The sequence below is a fragment of the Dermacentor variabilis genome, chromosome 2, assembly GCF_050947875.1.
Source record: "Dermacentor variabilis isolate Ectoservices chromosome 2, ASM5094787v1, whole genome shotgun sequence".
Lineage (NCBI taxonomy): Eukaryota > Metazoa > Arthropoda > Arachnida > Ixodida > Ixodidae > Dermacentor > Dermacentor variabilis.
In genome coordinates this window covers 48,780,478-48,796,913 of record NC_134569.1, presented here as the reverse complement: position 1 = coordinate 48,796,913, position 16,436 = coordinate 48,780,478, and the positions used below count along the sequence as shown (strand labels likewise).

Genomic DNA, 16,436 nt, shown 5'->3' with positions numbered 1-16,436 from the left:
CTAATGATATGTTCGACATCACAATTGGCTGGAATATAATATCACGAACAGCTTTAGCGCACGAACGTTTTTACGAACACTGGCCCTGTTTCCTAGGCTGAGTGCCCTGCTCTGCTCACGCATCTGGCTGTAGCGAATACTGCTAAGTGATTACAAGTCCGAGGGGGCCCTGCTTCGTAACCATTAATTTAATTTTACGTAATTTTTTTTTCCATTGCCTTACGTCGTTGACTCAGATACCGCCCCGTCTCCGCTATCGCCGGGATGCTGACCCGACGAATTACAAGAAATTGATCGAATCGGAGATGAGTATACTCCCAGGTATGCCCCCGCACTCGCTCCCCCCTAAAAAAGCGCATAAATATTTTCCTCGTTGAGAGCGAAGTCTCGTGTCCTCTCGCCAAGGCGGAAACCAGTGGCGCTCGAGTTAAGAACACGCACGTTAGCGCCAAAACGCGATCACTAACGAGTCGCCATAAATCGCGCTTCAAAGAGTCTGCGCGAGGGGGTAGACCAAAGTGCGCCTCCGTCGCCCACCCACCACTTCTGGGCACTGGGAGGAGTAACGAGGCATTTCGGTTATGCGGTGGTTTTTCACGCCCCGGGGCCAACGCTTTCCGCCACCTCTTCTTCGTGGGGCCAGGGGCGTAACCCTCAGGAGGGTGGTGATAGAGCGTACTCCCGCTTTCGACGCCACCGACGCTCTCCTTTCCATCCGGTCGGCGAAGATAGCAGCGTTCGAATATCTAATTAAATTCTCCGCATTCCTCAACACCGTGACTGTAACGATCGTCGCCTCTTCGGCCTCGAGAGCGTCTGCTTCGATCTCCGCTCGCCTGAGGCGAATTAAAAGCTTTTTGCTGCCGCGCCGTGTTGCCGGAATTGGGTGGTCCCATAATGAACCCACTCTCCGACCCCAATCCACGGCACTGTATTTTGCCCGCCTCTCTAACGTTTTTTCTCCCTGCGGGGAACGGCATCTCATTCTTATGCTAGAAGCATTTGCTCCGCTACTAACAGAAACCGAAATAGTACAGGAGTGCGCGCACACAAGCAAATATATTGAACCAGACGTCAATTTTATCTTCACAATTAATAAGTTGTGTCTTGTAGACGAGAACTTAACTTCATCACTGGGAATAACTTTGGCCAACTATCGGCTGCGGGGAATCAACAAGGAATCGGTGCTTATGATACTCTTTTTCTAAGCTCAATATCCCGGGTTCGATACTAGGCCGAGACGAACGCATTATCGTGGGGCAGGATAGCCGAACTGCTTGTGTACCAAGATGACGGCGCACGCGCATGCGACGTTATCTGCGGCGTCACTGAATCACGTCAATAATTTGTTTATTTTTGTTTGTTTCTTTTGTTGTTTACGTGCGCTCAACCATCTCCAAACGTATTCTTCTTGTTTACTTTCATCCGTGATCTCCTTTCATATGAAATTGGGCCGCATTTAAATGCTGTCGGAATGGTTCAGCAGTATTGAAACAGTGTTCCCTACCATACGAATAAAATGTACGGGCAAGCTTCATGTTTACAAACAAGAACCCCATTATGTCTCTAGCAAGTATGCGCTTGGGGATGGGGAAAAAAAGCTTTTTATTTATGATCGAGTCACTTCAATCTTTGGCCACACTTATTTGCTGCGCAGGCAGTTTTTCTATACGGAAATAAAAAAACTCAGGACCAATTAAATCTCGCATCCGTGCCACAATCCGCAGATGCGCGGTATAGTTAACGGTACAGGAGCATATATCTGAACGACGTCATGACCTGGAGGAAGTCATGTTGTACAAAGAATACAGCGCATTGCCTATTCCGCAGCGATACCGTATGCTACAGCATACATGCACGCGCGCACACACACGCACACACAAAGAGAGAAAGAGAAACGGGCGTCCATCCCTCGCAGTTACAGCAGTAGTTGAACAGACCTTAATGTCGCTCGATATTTCATTGAAAGTTATCGTTACCTTAGACTACTAATTGTTTGTAATAAAGTCTGCATCTACTTCTCAAGTCTTCTGTAGAATCAGATCTGCAGCAAATGCAGGAACCAATGGCGTACTAGAAATATAAAATACAACAAACAGCTTCCTTAGAAATTTGTAGACTGATGATTACTCGCTAATATCAACTGCACTAGGTTTGCGCATAATTTCAACTTTCTGCTACCTAAATGTAACGCCAACTATGGAAAAATGACATCCGCTTTTTCAGCGTTATAAATATGGAATTACTTTCCACATTACTTAAGGAATCATGCAATTTGAATGCATTCAAACATGAATTTAAATGTTTTATTTCTTGTGAATATTTTCATGCCCGATAATACGTTCTGCTGTATAGTTCTGCATTCTTATATCTGTATTTCATTGTTTATTTTCGCTTACCAATGTATTGAATTTTGCGCGTTCATTTGTTTTCCCTGCGCTTTTCTCATTTTGCTGCGTTTACCCACGTGTTCTATGGAATTTGATTTTTCTTTTTTAACCGAGCTGCAGTCACTGACTTTGGGACCCTGGTCTGCTTGCTATTTGCACGTAATGACTGCTTTCCGAGTGAATAATAAAGTGAAATTGGGAACTCGAACTGAGAAACTGAAACTAGTGTAAAGTTGTTGCTTTCGCGAGTCTCCCGCAAAACCCGTCACAGAGAGACGAAAACTGACCAACTTGCCCCTTGAATCACGCTGCTTCTCCTGCGGTTACGTTTACTCCGAGAGAGGAGGCAGACTCACGGCATTTGGATGAACATCCAGAGGTGCACGATAGCAAGGCCCGCCTTAGGAGCAGCAGTAGGACGGTGAGCGCCAGCAGGTGCGCCGTGTTCTTCGCTTCGGACGGCACGGCTCCTAAATGAAAAAGAAAGAAAGAAAGTGACGATTATGAGACCGCTTGCAGATGAGACAAGGTGACGATGCAGGCTGTTAATAAAGTTTACTCTCAAGCAAAGGAGCCAATATAACAACATGAGGAACGGCGAGAGTACTTAGTACACGCTTTAGAGGTGCTTCTTTCGTTTGGAGTAGTGCGGCGAAAAAGAGAAGTTAAATAAATAGCGAACAGAAGTCATAACTTTGGTCTCGTACTGCGGCGAACAATTCTAGCGCCGCTAACATCCATTTACGAATGCCACCAGTTTCGCTACAGTTTTAGCTTAAGTGGGTCTCCTATTGTGCACCGTTTGCGCTATGCTATCCTGTACTGGAATGGGGAAAAATTGGGATTCGGAAGAAAGAGAGGGAAGTAAGAACAAATGCTTGTAATCGGAATGCGCTTCCTGTTTCTTTTTCTTCCTTCTTTTCGCCTTTTTTGTACACAGAAAAATCTACAAAGACTTTACATGGTCGACGTTTTCGTTCATCCTGAAATACAATCTTTGTTATCAGAGTAAAGATCCAGTGTTGATCTTCCTCCCTCTCGAGGGTATACGGGTATCCCTTGTCCACTTGGGCGCCCGAAACGCACCGCAAGAGACGGTCTCCGCAAGTCAACAATACTGCCGCTACGAATAGCAGCGCTAGGTTCGGTGGAGGCTTCGTATAGATAGAAGCCGACACAGACGAAACTTGAAGGAGCTTTGTGTATACATCGTTTTACACTAGACGCACATAGAAATACAAGCGGACACTGGAACACATAGGGTGATCCTGTACCGGCAGAGCCGATAGTGCAAAGCCCCGCAGGTATCATGATCCCAGAACGCTTGGTCGGGTTAACGGGCCACGTTTTCTACGCCTCAGTGCCCCGCTTCGAACATTTACAATGCAATCGTCACCGAGTGGCTTTTAGGACAGTCCGCCGGCACACCAATCAACAATCCTGTGCTAGAATCGTCCTGTGAGTGTCCGCCAGCTATTCAAGCATTGGGCCTCGTCTACGCCCCCTTTGTTCTACTATGGCTTAAGGAGTTTGCTCCTCCCCCTAAAAACAACATAAAGAATGCAACAAGGGAGACCGTTACAAACGCAAAGCAATCGTACGTTCCGCGAAAGCAAATCGTACCTCGCGTACCGCAACAGGGTTCAGCTAATGGGTGCAATTAAAAGACTAATAAGCAGACAGCGCCTGCAGACTAAAACGGCAGGGCGATTGACTTCTGCTGCGTCGCCTCATCTCAACCTCGTTTACCAACCTACGACCTTCGGATAAAAAAAAATCTGTAGCATAGTAATTGCTGGCCACATGTCAACAAAAATTGTCAACGCGGCACTTTAGGCTTGCGTATACACCTGTCGAGTAAACGATAGCCCGGAAAAAGTTTTCCAAGACGGTCGATCGGCCACGGTCTGAGAAATGGATTCCCACAATGGACACGTGGCGTGCAGTGCACGAGTAATACGGCGTTTGCGCCTTCTGGTGACGTCACCACGATAGTCACCCATCGCTGACGACCAACTGTCCCGTTGTGCCTCCCTCGTCAAGCAAGGGTCATCGGCTACGTACATCCCGCTAGCCGCGTCTTTGCCCTTTCTTTGCAGCCTTTCCCTTCGACGGGACCAAAATGGAGGGAAATTCCCATTTCAAGCTTCCGAAACTCAAATTAAAGAAATAACTCGCTCTTTTCCAGCAGCAAGCTTACGAATAGCAGGCGCAAGCTTCGTCCGAACATTATTTACCGCCATCGCGGACATTACATCATCATGCCATCGCACAAAGCAGTGTAACTATGAACCTCGCCATGCCAAAAGAAAGCAAGCGCTTTAAGTCATTACGTCACGCGGACGAAACTTAGCACATTTTTTTTAATGTCCATTGTACATATAACGCTGAGTCACTTGAATTTTTGGCTGTGTAATGTAACTGGCGTAATGTAGCTACTCTGCCAATCCAACGTATAATTAGTCCTTTGTTTTCGGGTAAATTCCCGCTTCTTTCACCATGTACAAAATTTATGAAAATTAAACCCGATTGCTTCCCGAAGCTTGCCTTTTTAAACAAGGTAATAATAAATTCAATTGTTAAAAAAAAACTATGAACAGTGCTCAACTTTTATGAGCAAGTGGACAATATATTATTATTATTATTATTATTATTATTATTATTATTATTATTATTATTATTATTATTATTATTATTATTATTATTATTATTATTATTATTATATGAATATGGCTTATGCCTCGTTTGCGGTTGACAAACAGGCGAAACGTGCCCTTATAAATATATACCATATTCTATGCCTGTAAGCCTTGACTGAACGAAATCTTGTTGCATTTTTAGTAGCCGCGTATTGGCGCATTGGCACAATGGCGCATTGCCCCGCATTTCTTGCGCGTCGCATACGTCTAAACGGCGGTAATGCGCTAGAATACGAATTAACAAACCATTAACGTTGCTCTGCAATGCTAACGGTAGACGTTACGTTGAGAGGACGGTTGCCCAAATATATTTCATGTTCAAAGAAGGATCGCCAAACCCATGTCTGTTTGTTCGTCTCTTTTAAGTGTGTTAATAATACCTGATAACGGGGCTTTGTATATATGTGTGCGTCACATGATTTGTCTTCATAACTACATGTTCCTGTGAGTGATTTCGGTTATTTAAGGAGAACGGTTGTGTCCAAAATAAGACCATTGCTTGAGATATTTGCTTACAAAGGTTACCAGGAAAATCTCGAACTTTCGACTGCCAGACAACAAAGTCTCCTATTTGTACCAGGTTTTCGTGCCAGGAAACAAAAACCCCAATTTGTCCCTGCTTTCCCGAAAACGAAGCAACCTACGTATAATTACTGTAAGTTACCATGCTTAACTGAACGTTTTCTTGTATTTTTTTTTTTTTACAGCGAAGATGTATGTGGCTAGCCGATTCTCCGTCCGTCCATCCATCCGCCTGTCTCCTGTACGCCGAAAGCTCCTCTGACGTAACTGAATGCGCATGCGCGAGAAAAGAAAGAGAAAAAGAAGCGCGCAATTGGCCGAGCCGGTAGTGACGTCATTGCTCTCCGTCGCAGCCGAGCGCGCGCAGCAGTTTTTCTCCGGCCCTGAAATGGACAGGCCACGCCCCATACGTACTCCTGAGGAGCAGGCAGCTTTCGATCAGCAACGCCGCGAGCAGAACAGGGAACGAGCTCGTCTACGCCGTGCCGATGCTGCAGCCCGGACACAAGAACAGGCTCGTTCAGACGAGCGCAAGCAGCAACTGCGTACCGAGGATGCCGCTGCCTACCAAGGCGTCGTTTAACAAACACCGGGGCCGCACGTTTCAGCTTCGTTGGTTAACCATCTGAACGGAGAGCTTGGGAGGTGATTTTTTTTTTATTTAACGTAGCCGGTGCTACCTTGGTTTCATAACACCTTTTCCACTTTCATTTGCTCTTAGGTTCTACAAAACCGGCGGCTATATCGGCAAGCACTGTATTTGTAACTAAACACGAACGTAAACTACGGCATTTAAATTTACTCGTTAAGCTGAACTCGGTTCTCCTATTTTGCACCTCCCCGATACGACTCTTCGGTGCGCTAGATTTTTGCTCCGCAGCTCGGTATGTCACTATAACCAAACTCTTACTTTCCTTCTGTCACATAAGAACAGAAAAGCAAAATAATATAGATCGGTTTAGTAAACGAAATGAAAAAAAAAGAGAGACAAAGAAGGACAACTCTCAAACCGCACATCGAGCCAAACAGGCATGCTGACCCGGCCATTCGGTCCAGCGTTTATCCCGGTCTTCCCATCTTGCGGGCGCCGTCTTATGCGGAAATGACCGTTTCTGTCCCGTTTTACGGTTTTTTTCCGGAACAATTCCATACGCGCCGACGGCGCAAGTGAAGTAAGTCGGTGGCGCGGAAAAGAGCTGTTCTGGCTCTACTTCACTAATTCTGTGCATGCTGGTGGAAACTGCAGCTCGCGAAGTATTGGAAGCTCGACGAAGTTGCAGTGGTTCTTAATGGAAACAACACGCAAGTAATGGTTACAAAGAAAGTCGACATCAAGGCAGCACCTAAATTATCAACTTAAATATTTATTGAGCACTTCGACAAATTGAGCCCGCGTACATACAAGAACAAAGAAAAGTTATTCTGTTCTGCTTGAAATATTCATAAGGGCACACGCCAGCCAATCGCAACTTTCGACAAATTAGCCAAGGAGGCCGTTAAATGGAGAACAACCGTTACTAAGAGCTTTAAAGTTTCGGTCCCTGCTGTTTGTTTTTTGATAAATAATATGCGAGGGCAAACAAATATGAAATTGGGTTATGATAATGAGGGGTCGGCATGCGCAGAAGCAGTTACATTCAGCGAGGTATAAACCATGCAGGGTAGGCCGGCAGTCGTTCACTGGCTATCATAATAAAACCACGCGTGGCCAATCAGGGGTCGCTCTTGCGGGGCACCAGATATCTAATTCACAAGGCCTTTCGGTCGCAAGCGCCATTTGCTATTTGCCACCTGCCTACTCCAATAATGGGTTCAACATCACGCCTCGCTAGCATGACTTTTACGAACGGTTCTAGCGCAAGAAATTTCTTACGAATACGGGCCCGGATTTGCGATCACGACCTCCCGTCTTTCTCGGGCTCAATCCAGCTCTCTGAGTACTGCACAGCGCCCAACAGCCAGACTATGGCTCCCCTTTTATTGCGTGTCCTATTAACGCAGACCACGTAATAGCGTGGGGACTGGTCCGTGGCCTCATCTTGTTCCCGCAGAATATGATAAAGGCAATCGATATATATATATATATATATATATATATATATATATATATATATATATATATATATATATATATATATATATATATATATATATATATATAATTGTGAAGATTTCACGTGGATAAACCAAATTGCGGTCCCCAGGGAACTGCTCCGCTGTTCTTCCGCAATTACGCACTTGTAGGGCAGAGCAAATCTCAAGCATGAACTCGACATCGCTTCTTTCCTGCTTATCCGGGATAGATCATTATTTCCTTGTTTGAAATTGCGAGTAAGAAAGAAAGAATGAAAAAAAAGGGAAAGCGAAGATGAACTAACGTAAAAAAGAAAAACAAGTTGGAGCAATAAACTCGGAAATGATAATTTCGGATAGCAGCAGACCATTTCTGGCATTGATGTATTAAAAGAGAAGAAGACAGCGAGCGAAGGTACCAGTAAAATGTGAAATGAGGGAGGCCGCCCGTACTGTCTGGTTCTCAGAAACGCCAAACGAAAGAAGAAAACAAAATAGTTTAGACGGGACAGAACCACGCACGATTTAATTTCCAGAGTCAATCTGAGTTCTCTACATCGACCACGGCTTTTTAGCGAAAGCTTTCTCCCTGGGGGATGTGCAAAGGGCAGAACCCGACCGCTAGGAATACCTAACACACTCGTAGCGTCAAAGATGAACACCGTTGGTAATTTCGGTTTTGGCGAACCATTGTAAATAACGCTACTGGAAAAAAAACGAAAAGAAGAACGTTTCGCGCTGTAGTTTTAATGTTATAGCGTACACATCACGCCGTTTTTCATGGTAGAGAAAAAACGGACATGTTGTGGAACATTTAAGTCGCGAAGTGCAAACTGGAGTGGGACGTGTTAAAAACAGCGCTTATCATGTGCGTTATAATCACGTCCACTTCCGGGTCAGCCCTTTCGGACAGTGCTTACATTGTTTTACCTTGTATTATCCGTTCCCCAATATAATTGAACAATCTGCGTTCTTTTTTTTTCTTTATTTGCTGCAAGAGACGTACTACTGCGGCTGGATGTTGAAGACGCAAGGATTAACGAAAGACGACGGGGCCTCTTTCAGATGTATCCAAACCCAATGATCAGGGCCTGCGACCTGAATTTCAACCTAAAACTGAATTTAACAAGAGTAAAACGTAGGCTTAGACAAATCAAATGCGAATTTGAGTCCAATATGTTTCTCTCGTACAGCAAACGATCGTTATAGCAAACACCCCTGCGGCAGCCCTACTGGCGCAGAAACAAAGCTGTATGTTCGCCTTGATCGACCTGGCTTACCATCCGAAATTAATCCTTTCTCAAGAGACTCAACAGAGACAGGATATTGCAGAAGGCACACTATTGCATTTGGTGCTGTTGTTTAAGAGAAGGAACGCGTTTTACTTCAGCCGTTGCCGCAAACTAATACTGGTCTGGTAACTAACCTGCTTTGCTCGAGCTCGGTTAAGTCGAGTCTATAGTGGAGCAATGAGCGCAATTCCGGCCATTCGAAAGCAGCCCAAGCCATATCGTCGTCTCGGCGACGGAAATGGCATTCCGCGTGTCCGCCGCACCACGAAGCCACGAATTCTATTCAAAACGCGGTGGAGTTTATACTTTGCGGCTTGGTGAATGCATTGCGAGGGCGGTTCTTCTCCATGGTTTAGTGAACGCCTGCCAACATTTTAGAGACACAGTAGTTCGAGTCAGGACTAAAACGAGGCGATATCATGTATGAAATAAAGCGGCAAGGCAAGACTTTACGGTAGACGGTAGAAACACGTGCGCTGAATAACAAGTCAGAGTTTGGTTTGTGAACCACGACATAGCAGCCGAGAAACACAAAAAAAGAGTCGTAGAGCAAAAGGATAAACGGAATCGCTAGAACTGCTGATAGGAGCACAAAACAACAACACAGCGTTTAAGGAATCCAAAGGCGTGCGGTAATAGTAAACACGATGGGTGAATATTATCGAGGAAGAGGAAGCAATAACACTAATCACATCCTGGAAGGCGCACAATAATGCGAGACCGCGCAGTTCAAGTACAGCCGCATGTTGGCTTTTGGAATTCTCCTCGCAACATCAGATGGTTCCTAAATAAGGGCATTACGTTGTTGAGGCTGGCGATCATAATGGCTTCATAATACTAGTTGGTTCAATTTTGATCTTGAGTTTGTTTTTGATTACGCGCTTCGCATTATTCCCTTAACTCATTTTCGCCGCGTTTGCAATGACGCTGTACGAAAGACTTGGACTTGTAATCATTGTTTCTCTTTGTGTACGTCTTTAATTTTTTGCTGTTATATTGCGCTCTTCGCGCTGCATACGTTTACATATCAGTATACGACGACTAGCTGGCGCCTGCGAATGTTAACTTCAATAAAAAGTGCACGAAACAGTCTAAGGCTTACTGCACATTATATTTCGCCAGCTATAGCGTGACCGCTTCGCGTTATGGGAGAAACCGTAATTTCTTATCTTAACAACGCGCGTACTATTGTACCAAATGCAGTTATCAATTTGCTTGACTCACGGAGTCCATGTGCTGCGCAGATGTTTATTCGAAGGTACCAAAGTTTCCATTGTCGTAAATGTTAAACTTGGCGATTAGTAAGCACTAATATTCATCATCATCATCATGATGAATAGTAAGCACCAATATTACTGATGAGCAAAAAACACCCTGGGGCCTACTTGGTTCTACTATTCTCTCTGCCTTTCCTCTGCCATAACATTTACGGCAACAGTGTCGTTGCTGCATGGCATACATACGAATAATACACACACACAAAAAAAGAATCTAACCAAATTACGAGCATTATCTAATGCTCGTTCCCATACGCGTGAGAACTTCAAAGATTTTTAGAGCGGCGCAGCTACGGCGAATATACCACGAAGCTCGTGCTTCAGAAAAAAAAAACTTGCATTATAACTGTTTGTAAGAGCAATGTTTTACGACCTAATTGCGAGATGGAATTGGCTCCTACAAGAACGAATTCCGGCCATTCCTCATACTGGGCATATTACTAGCGAAGGCAGCCAGCCAAATTGCTAAGAACACTAACGAACGAGAAGCTTTTGCGAATTCGGCAGGATTCGCCTCTGCCTTAAGCATACATGTAGCTTCTCCTCCTCGTTTTCTCAGTATCTGGGCCGGTATTAACTAAAAGCTCTTACCCTAAAATTGTTTTGAGGAGGAAATGCCAGCCAATACTGATGCTCGACATCTAATTAATGAAGACGGCCAGCCAATGACCTACATCACTTGCGAACGAAATGCTTCGCGAATTTGGCCTCTGGGCTCATATTCACGAAAAATCTCTTACGCATAGCACTGTTCATAAGAGCAAATTCCAGCCAATCCTAATACTGGGCATATCATTAGCAAAGGCAGCCAGCCAGTGGCAAAAGAGCGCTTACGAACGAATAGCTATATTAAATTCAGCCCCTAATGCGTACTGGCTTCTGTGTTCCCATCATTCCTTAATGGCCGAACTGGTGCTGCGTATACCTATAACACAGAAACAACCTGCTGCTTATACCTATAACACAGAAACAAGCTTTTTCGTTAGCCTTCTTCTAAGCACCTTCATCACGGCACACGTTTTAATTGTCTACCTCCTTTAGAGCGGCACCCTGAAAAGACTGCACACCTGGGTCGGCAGCAGGTAGGCGCTGTCTTCGTCAGAACACACTCATCAGGAGGGCTACCAGTGTCACTTGCGATATGTGCGGCGACAAAGCCAACGTCCGCCGTCTATTGTGCTGCTGTTCCCGATTTGCATTGGTAAAACAACGCCTATAACGGATTGAGGCGATTGGACAGTTGACTACTCTCCGTTCCTGAAGACACTCGAGGATCAACATGGTGACCATTCGTCAGTCCACAAGACATTGAATAGACTTATGGCCTCATTTATGATTCATGAGCACGAACACCTTTGACTACTCGAGGTCGTTTTTGCGCCTTCAAGAACACCGTCGTGCAAGAACAGCGTGCAATGGCTTTCTCTGCTATTGTTTTATTATCTTGTTCCCCTCGCCCCAACGCAAGGTAGGAGACCAGACGCTAGTCCGGTCTCGTACTTCTGCCTTAGGTATATTATCACATTATCTTTTTTCTCCTTTTCTAGGTTTCAAACGATAATAACAGTACTTTGCAGCAGTTCGTGCTTTCTCTCCCCGTTTTTTCAGCTGTTTGGGCACTGATAGAAGAGGAAAAAAGTTCCATAATCAAGTCCCTCTTCATTACTCACTTCTTAAAACGCGGAGTAGAACATGACACTGCCATTCGTTGCGAGGACAAATGTAGAGATTTTCGAAAGAATCATACAACCTACAACAAAATTTTAACATACATTGTAAACATGCACTAAAACGTACATTTTATATAAAAAAATTTGCCAGATCTCATATCACGATGATTGTCGGCGGTAATTCCCTAGCATGTAGTCGATACAGCCACACAACGTATTGCCACCGTCGATACGAGTTATGCATCACATGTGTAGTGCAGCGAGGCTCCTCTTTCGCGCTTCCGTAAGAGCACTTGGCGCCATCTAGCGCCGCCGCCACGAAGCCTGCGGTGGCATCCGAAATGCATGGCGCACCGGTGCGTGCGAACGCTGAGAAACACGTCATGCGGCAACCAGACTCCTTTCTCGCGCTCCTTTCTGGACACGCCGCGCGATCTACACTGTTAAAAGAAAGCCGCAAAATTACAGGAACATCCTACGGGACCGTAGCCACACGAACGCCGTAATACCTGCCACGTCCTGTAACGGTCTTCAACGGCTCCGAATCCGTTTTACAATGGAAACTTATTTTGGGGTATGATAAGTAGTTATGTTTAGTGTGGCTGATGTGGTCAGTACCGTTACTGTCTGCCATGACCAGGAAGCCCATCCCATGTCCATTTGACTAATACAGCATTAAAGCTTCAATCAAACTAACTTTTCGCTCGGAACTTGCGCGACGACGCCACCGCGCGGAAGAACACAGCCAGACGAACGTAGGCCTGGGCCGCTATCTTGTACACGTTCGAAAAGCCGACGTTCGATTTCGCCTCACGCGTGGACTAAATTGGCCTAGGCCGCGATATGGGCGCAGCATGGACAATCGCGCTAGGCGAAATCGAACGTCGGCTTTTCGAACGTGTACAAGATAGCGGCCCTGATTTCTAATTCTGTGGTGGTGTCGGATGTGCGAGCAGCGGTGGCTTCCTCCCGGCTTTCATCATTTCCCGCGTTTTTCGCTGCTGCAAGGTCCAACCGCGCAGCATTGTGGATTCTCCGGCTCCTGTCAAAGGATTACATGGTAAGTTGGAATGAACTTGAATGCTTTGTTGTGTCAGGAAAATGATCACCTACGAATCAGTGATCCACCGCCTGCCCGCGCGCCTGCCTTTCTATGTGGCACGCTTCCCTGCTTCAGCGTTAATATTCTGGGTCTCGTGGGAGTGCTTTTGTGACATTCAGCCGTCGCCGTTCTTTCTGGACATGCAAATGAACGGCGTACCTTGCTTTGTTGGCCTTGGGAACTTAAAATTTGTCACCGAATCGCCGGCCGGTGCTTGCTTGTCACTTCATGTAGCCGCTCACAAAGCCGATATATGTAGTGTGTCTTTGCATGAGTTTGTATCGGCATTGACGGCGTGCTCGTGCCTCCTGCGTATACCTCACAAATACTCGTAATAACGCCATAGAGAAAGACATTCAACTATGATAACGCGCGAAATAGGGGCCGGAGATGCCACCCGTGCCTTACACTGGCGCACCGGCGTTAGATTAGGCGCCGCCGCTCAGGACGAGTTCGACTAACGCTGGCAAGAAATTCGCAAGTCAGCTGCGGTTATCGCCGCGCGGTTATCTTTCGTAGGCATCGCGCGCCGTTTTCGACGCTGGCGGCAAACGAGGCGCTGGTATGACTGCGCTACTTCGACAAACACCCCATGCGTAGACGCGCGCCAGCCCGCACGGATCAGATATCTGTTTTTCGGGTTTACCTTCATTTTTGTTTCACACATACGCCTGCGGGCGTCGTTAGCGCACAAGGCTAGGCGTAAGGCAGGAGTGACTAGGCGGCACAGCACGTGTGCGCGTTTTATCGGGAGCACGGTTGAGTTTGAGGACGTCACGCGCGAGCTGCCACAAGTAAATAAAAAAAATTAAATTATGGGGTTTTTACGTGCCAAAACCACTTTCTGATTATGAGGCACGCCGTAGTGAAGGTCTCCTGAAATTTTGACAACCTGGGGTTCTTTAACGTGCACCTAAAGCTACGCACACGGGTGTTTTCGCATTTCGCCCACATCTAAATGCGGCCGCCGTGGCCGGGATTCGATCCCGCGACCTTGTGGTCAGCAGCCCAACACCATAGCTACTGAGCAACCACGGCGGGTGGTGCCACAAAGAAAGATAAGGAAATAATACAGGGTGTGCACGCCGAGCGTTTCGAAGAGCTGGCTGGCTTTGGAACGAGAGAAGTATCCAGGGTATCGTGGACTAATGGTTAGAGCACGAGGCTGCTATGTTCGATGGCTGAAGTTCGATTCCTACCGTCGGACTCACGTTATTTTCATTTTGCGCGCGGCATTGCAAGGAGGCTCTATACAGACAGAGGCGAAATCCAGGTTGGTGGGCTGGTAGTTCTTTCGCACTAAAATATGCAAGGAAGCTAACTGCGTTCTTGATTACTTGCGTCCTTACTAGCATACTCGACAAAAATACGACCAAGAATAAATTACTTCTGTCCATTCCGACACACACACACACACACACACAGAGAGAGAGAGAGAGACCCCAGAAAGTGCGTGAAGTACCCTAAGAATGCTAAGGCATTAGAAGAAGCATTCTGCTTGAATTTGCACCTGTCGCATCAACTGCAGAAATTCCGCGCCTCTATGGACTCGAGAACGTTCTCGTTGACGGAGGCATTTGGACCACCGTCAGATCAGAATGCCAAACTACTTTGCTGCAGTTTTTGACAGCCCTCAATGTAGTGCTAACGTGCAGCTTCGGACGCGCGCACGCTCAGTGCTCTCTCTTCTTTCTTTCCCCCTTTTTTTACAGCTTTCTTTCCCTTTACCTTCTGCCTTTTTCTTCCATTTTCATTCTCTCTCTCTCCATTCTTATGACACCGGACGCTAGTCGAGGAGCTCGGCACACTCACCGCTGGTGAGCAGCTTGGAAGGCGGCGGTATCGCCTGCACGACGACGCGCGCCGGCTCGGAGCGCCCTCCGCGTTCATTCACGGCGTACGCGAGGGCCAGGCACTCGGTGGCCGGCGGGATGTCGTCCACGTGGAACACGGGCCGGCCGCGGGCGCTCACGTTGCCCAGTGGGGCGCCCGTGTCCGCGTGGAACACCTCGAGCAGGTACCACTCCTGGCCCACGGGCCGGTCCTCGGAGTCGTCCTCGGAGCAGCGCACGAAGAACCACGTCATCGCCTGGTTCACCACCTCGCAGCCGGACAGCGCCTTCGGGGCACCTGCGCACGTGACCGCGTGGTCCAGTTCAAAAGAAAAGGACATCGCTCATAAAAAAACAAACAAAAGAAAACGGTGGCTGTAGTACTGCAAGCCCTTTATGTTAACAGCCTACACTTGTTGCGATTTTACGGGTTGGTCAAGAGGCTTCACTTGTCTCCTGTCTGCACCTTTCTAGCGTTTATGCATTGTTTCGCCCGGGCACCTGTTCTACATATCGTTACACATATAACCTGTCAGAAGAGCGCGCGATGCTTTTTCGGCCATCAACTTTGTGTTTGGGGCGCAAGATGTGGGGACGCATTTTGTAACGATGTTTTTTTCCGTAGCCGGCCACCGTGACGCAGTGGCTATAGCGTTGCGCTGCTGAGCACGCGGTCGCGGGTTCGACTCCCGCCTTGATGGCCGCGTTCCCATGGTGACGGAATGCAAAAAAAAAATGCTCATGGTCAAAATTAATCCAGAGCCCCCTCCACCCCCTTTTATCTTGATGCTTAAGCATTGACAGCGGTGCTAAAACACCGATAAGATGAAAACAAAGCTCAGTCTCATATTGTTATGTCATGTAGACCAGCAGCCGACATGGTCTCGACCAGAGCAGTTTCCGTCATGTGTTCCCACATTATTTATTTAATATACTTTCATCATATCATCATACCAGCAAGGTATGATGATACTTTCAGGGCCAGAAGTGATTAATAAAAGGAGCATAGTGGAAGTAACCAAAGACGTGCAGGTAGCAACAGCACTAAAAATTACCGAGACATTTTGCAAGGCTAGCTTTAATGTTTGAGCATCTTTTATGACAGTAATGGTGACCTGTAGGTGATTCGGTGCAACCTTTGTTTTACAAACAAAGGATTCGTTGTACAGTTTCGCGCGACCGGATAACTGGCATACATTGCGACAGTGATCGGTTTTAGCTACCCCTGCGTTACTGCCCGTGCATGCAGTTACAATTTTCTACACTCCATCGCTATCGGCGCCGGAGGTAGGAAAAAGTGAGAATTGGTTGGCGCGCGTATCTGTTGTTGCCAAACTTGCGCACACGGATTGCAATGATTGCATTGACACCCTAACAAGACTGCGCGTTGCGTACCGTGTGGCTCGACGAAGTACGTGCAGGGTTGCCTCTGCGATCCCACCGAGTTGTTGGCCCAGCAGACGAGCGACACGAACTCTGTGGCGACGGCCGGCTTGTATCGAGCCACGCTCCGGCTACCATTGGTCGTGAATGTCAAAAGGTCTCGCACCTACAACGAAAAGAAAAAGAAAAAAAAAGA

The 16,436-nt window shown here is 46.7% G+C and overlaps 1 protein-coding gene across 1 annotated transcript in view; it reads right to left on the bottom strand.

Annotated features, from left to right (window-relative positions):
• LOC142571804 (hemicentin-2-like) overlaps positions 1-16,436 on the bottom strand; it is a 309,978-nt gene that overhangs the window by 32,155 nt on the left and 261,387 nt on the right. Inside the window, exons 9-11 of the mRNA XM_075680429.1 lie at positions 16,253-16,406; positions 14,838-15,155; positions 2,747-2,860 (exon numbers count right to left, since the gene is read on the bottom strand). Of these exons, the coding sequence (XP_075536544.1) occupies positions 2,747-2,860; positions 14,838-15,155; positions 16,253-16,406 (586 nt within the window). The remainder of the gene's footprint in view (positions 1-2,746; positions 2,861-14,837; positions 15,156-16,252; positions 16,407-16,436) is intronic.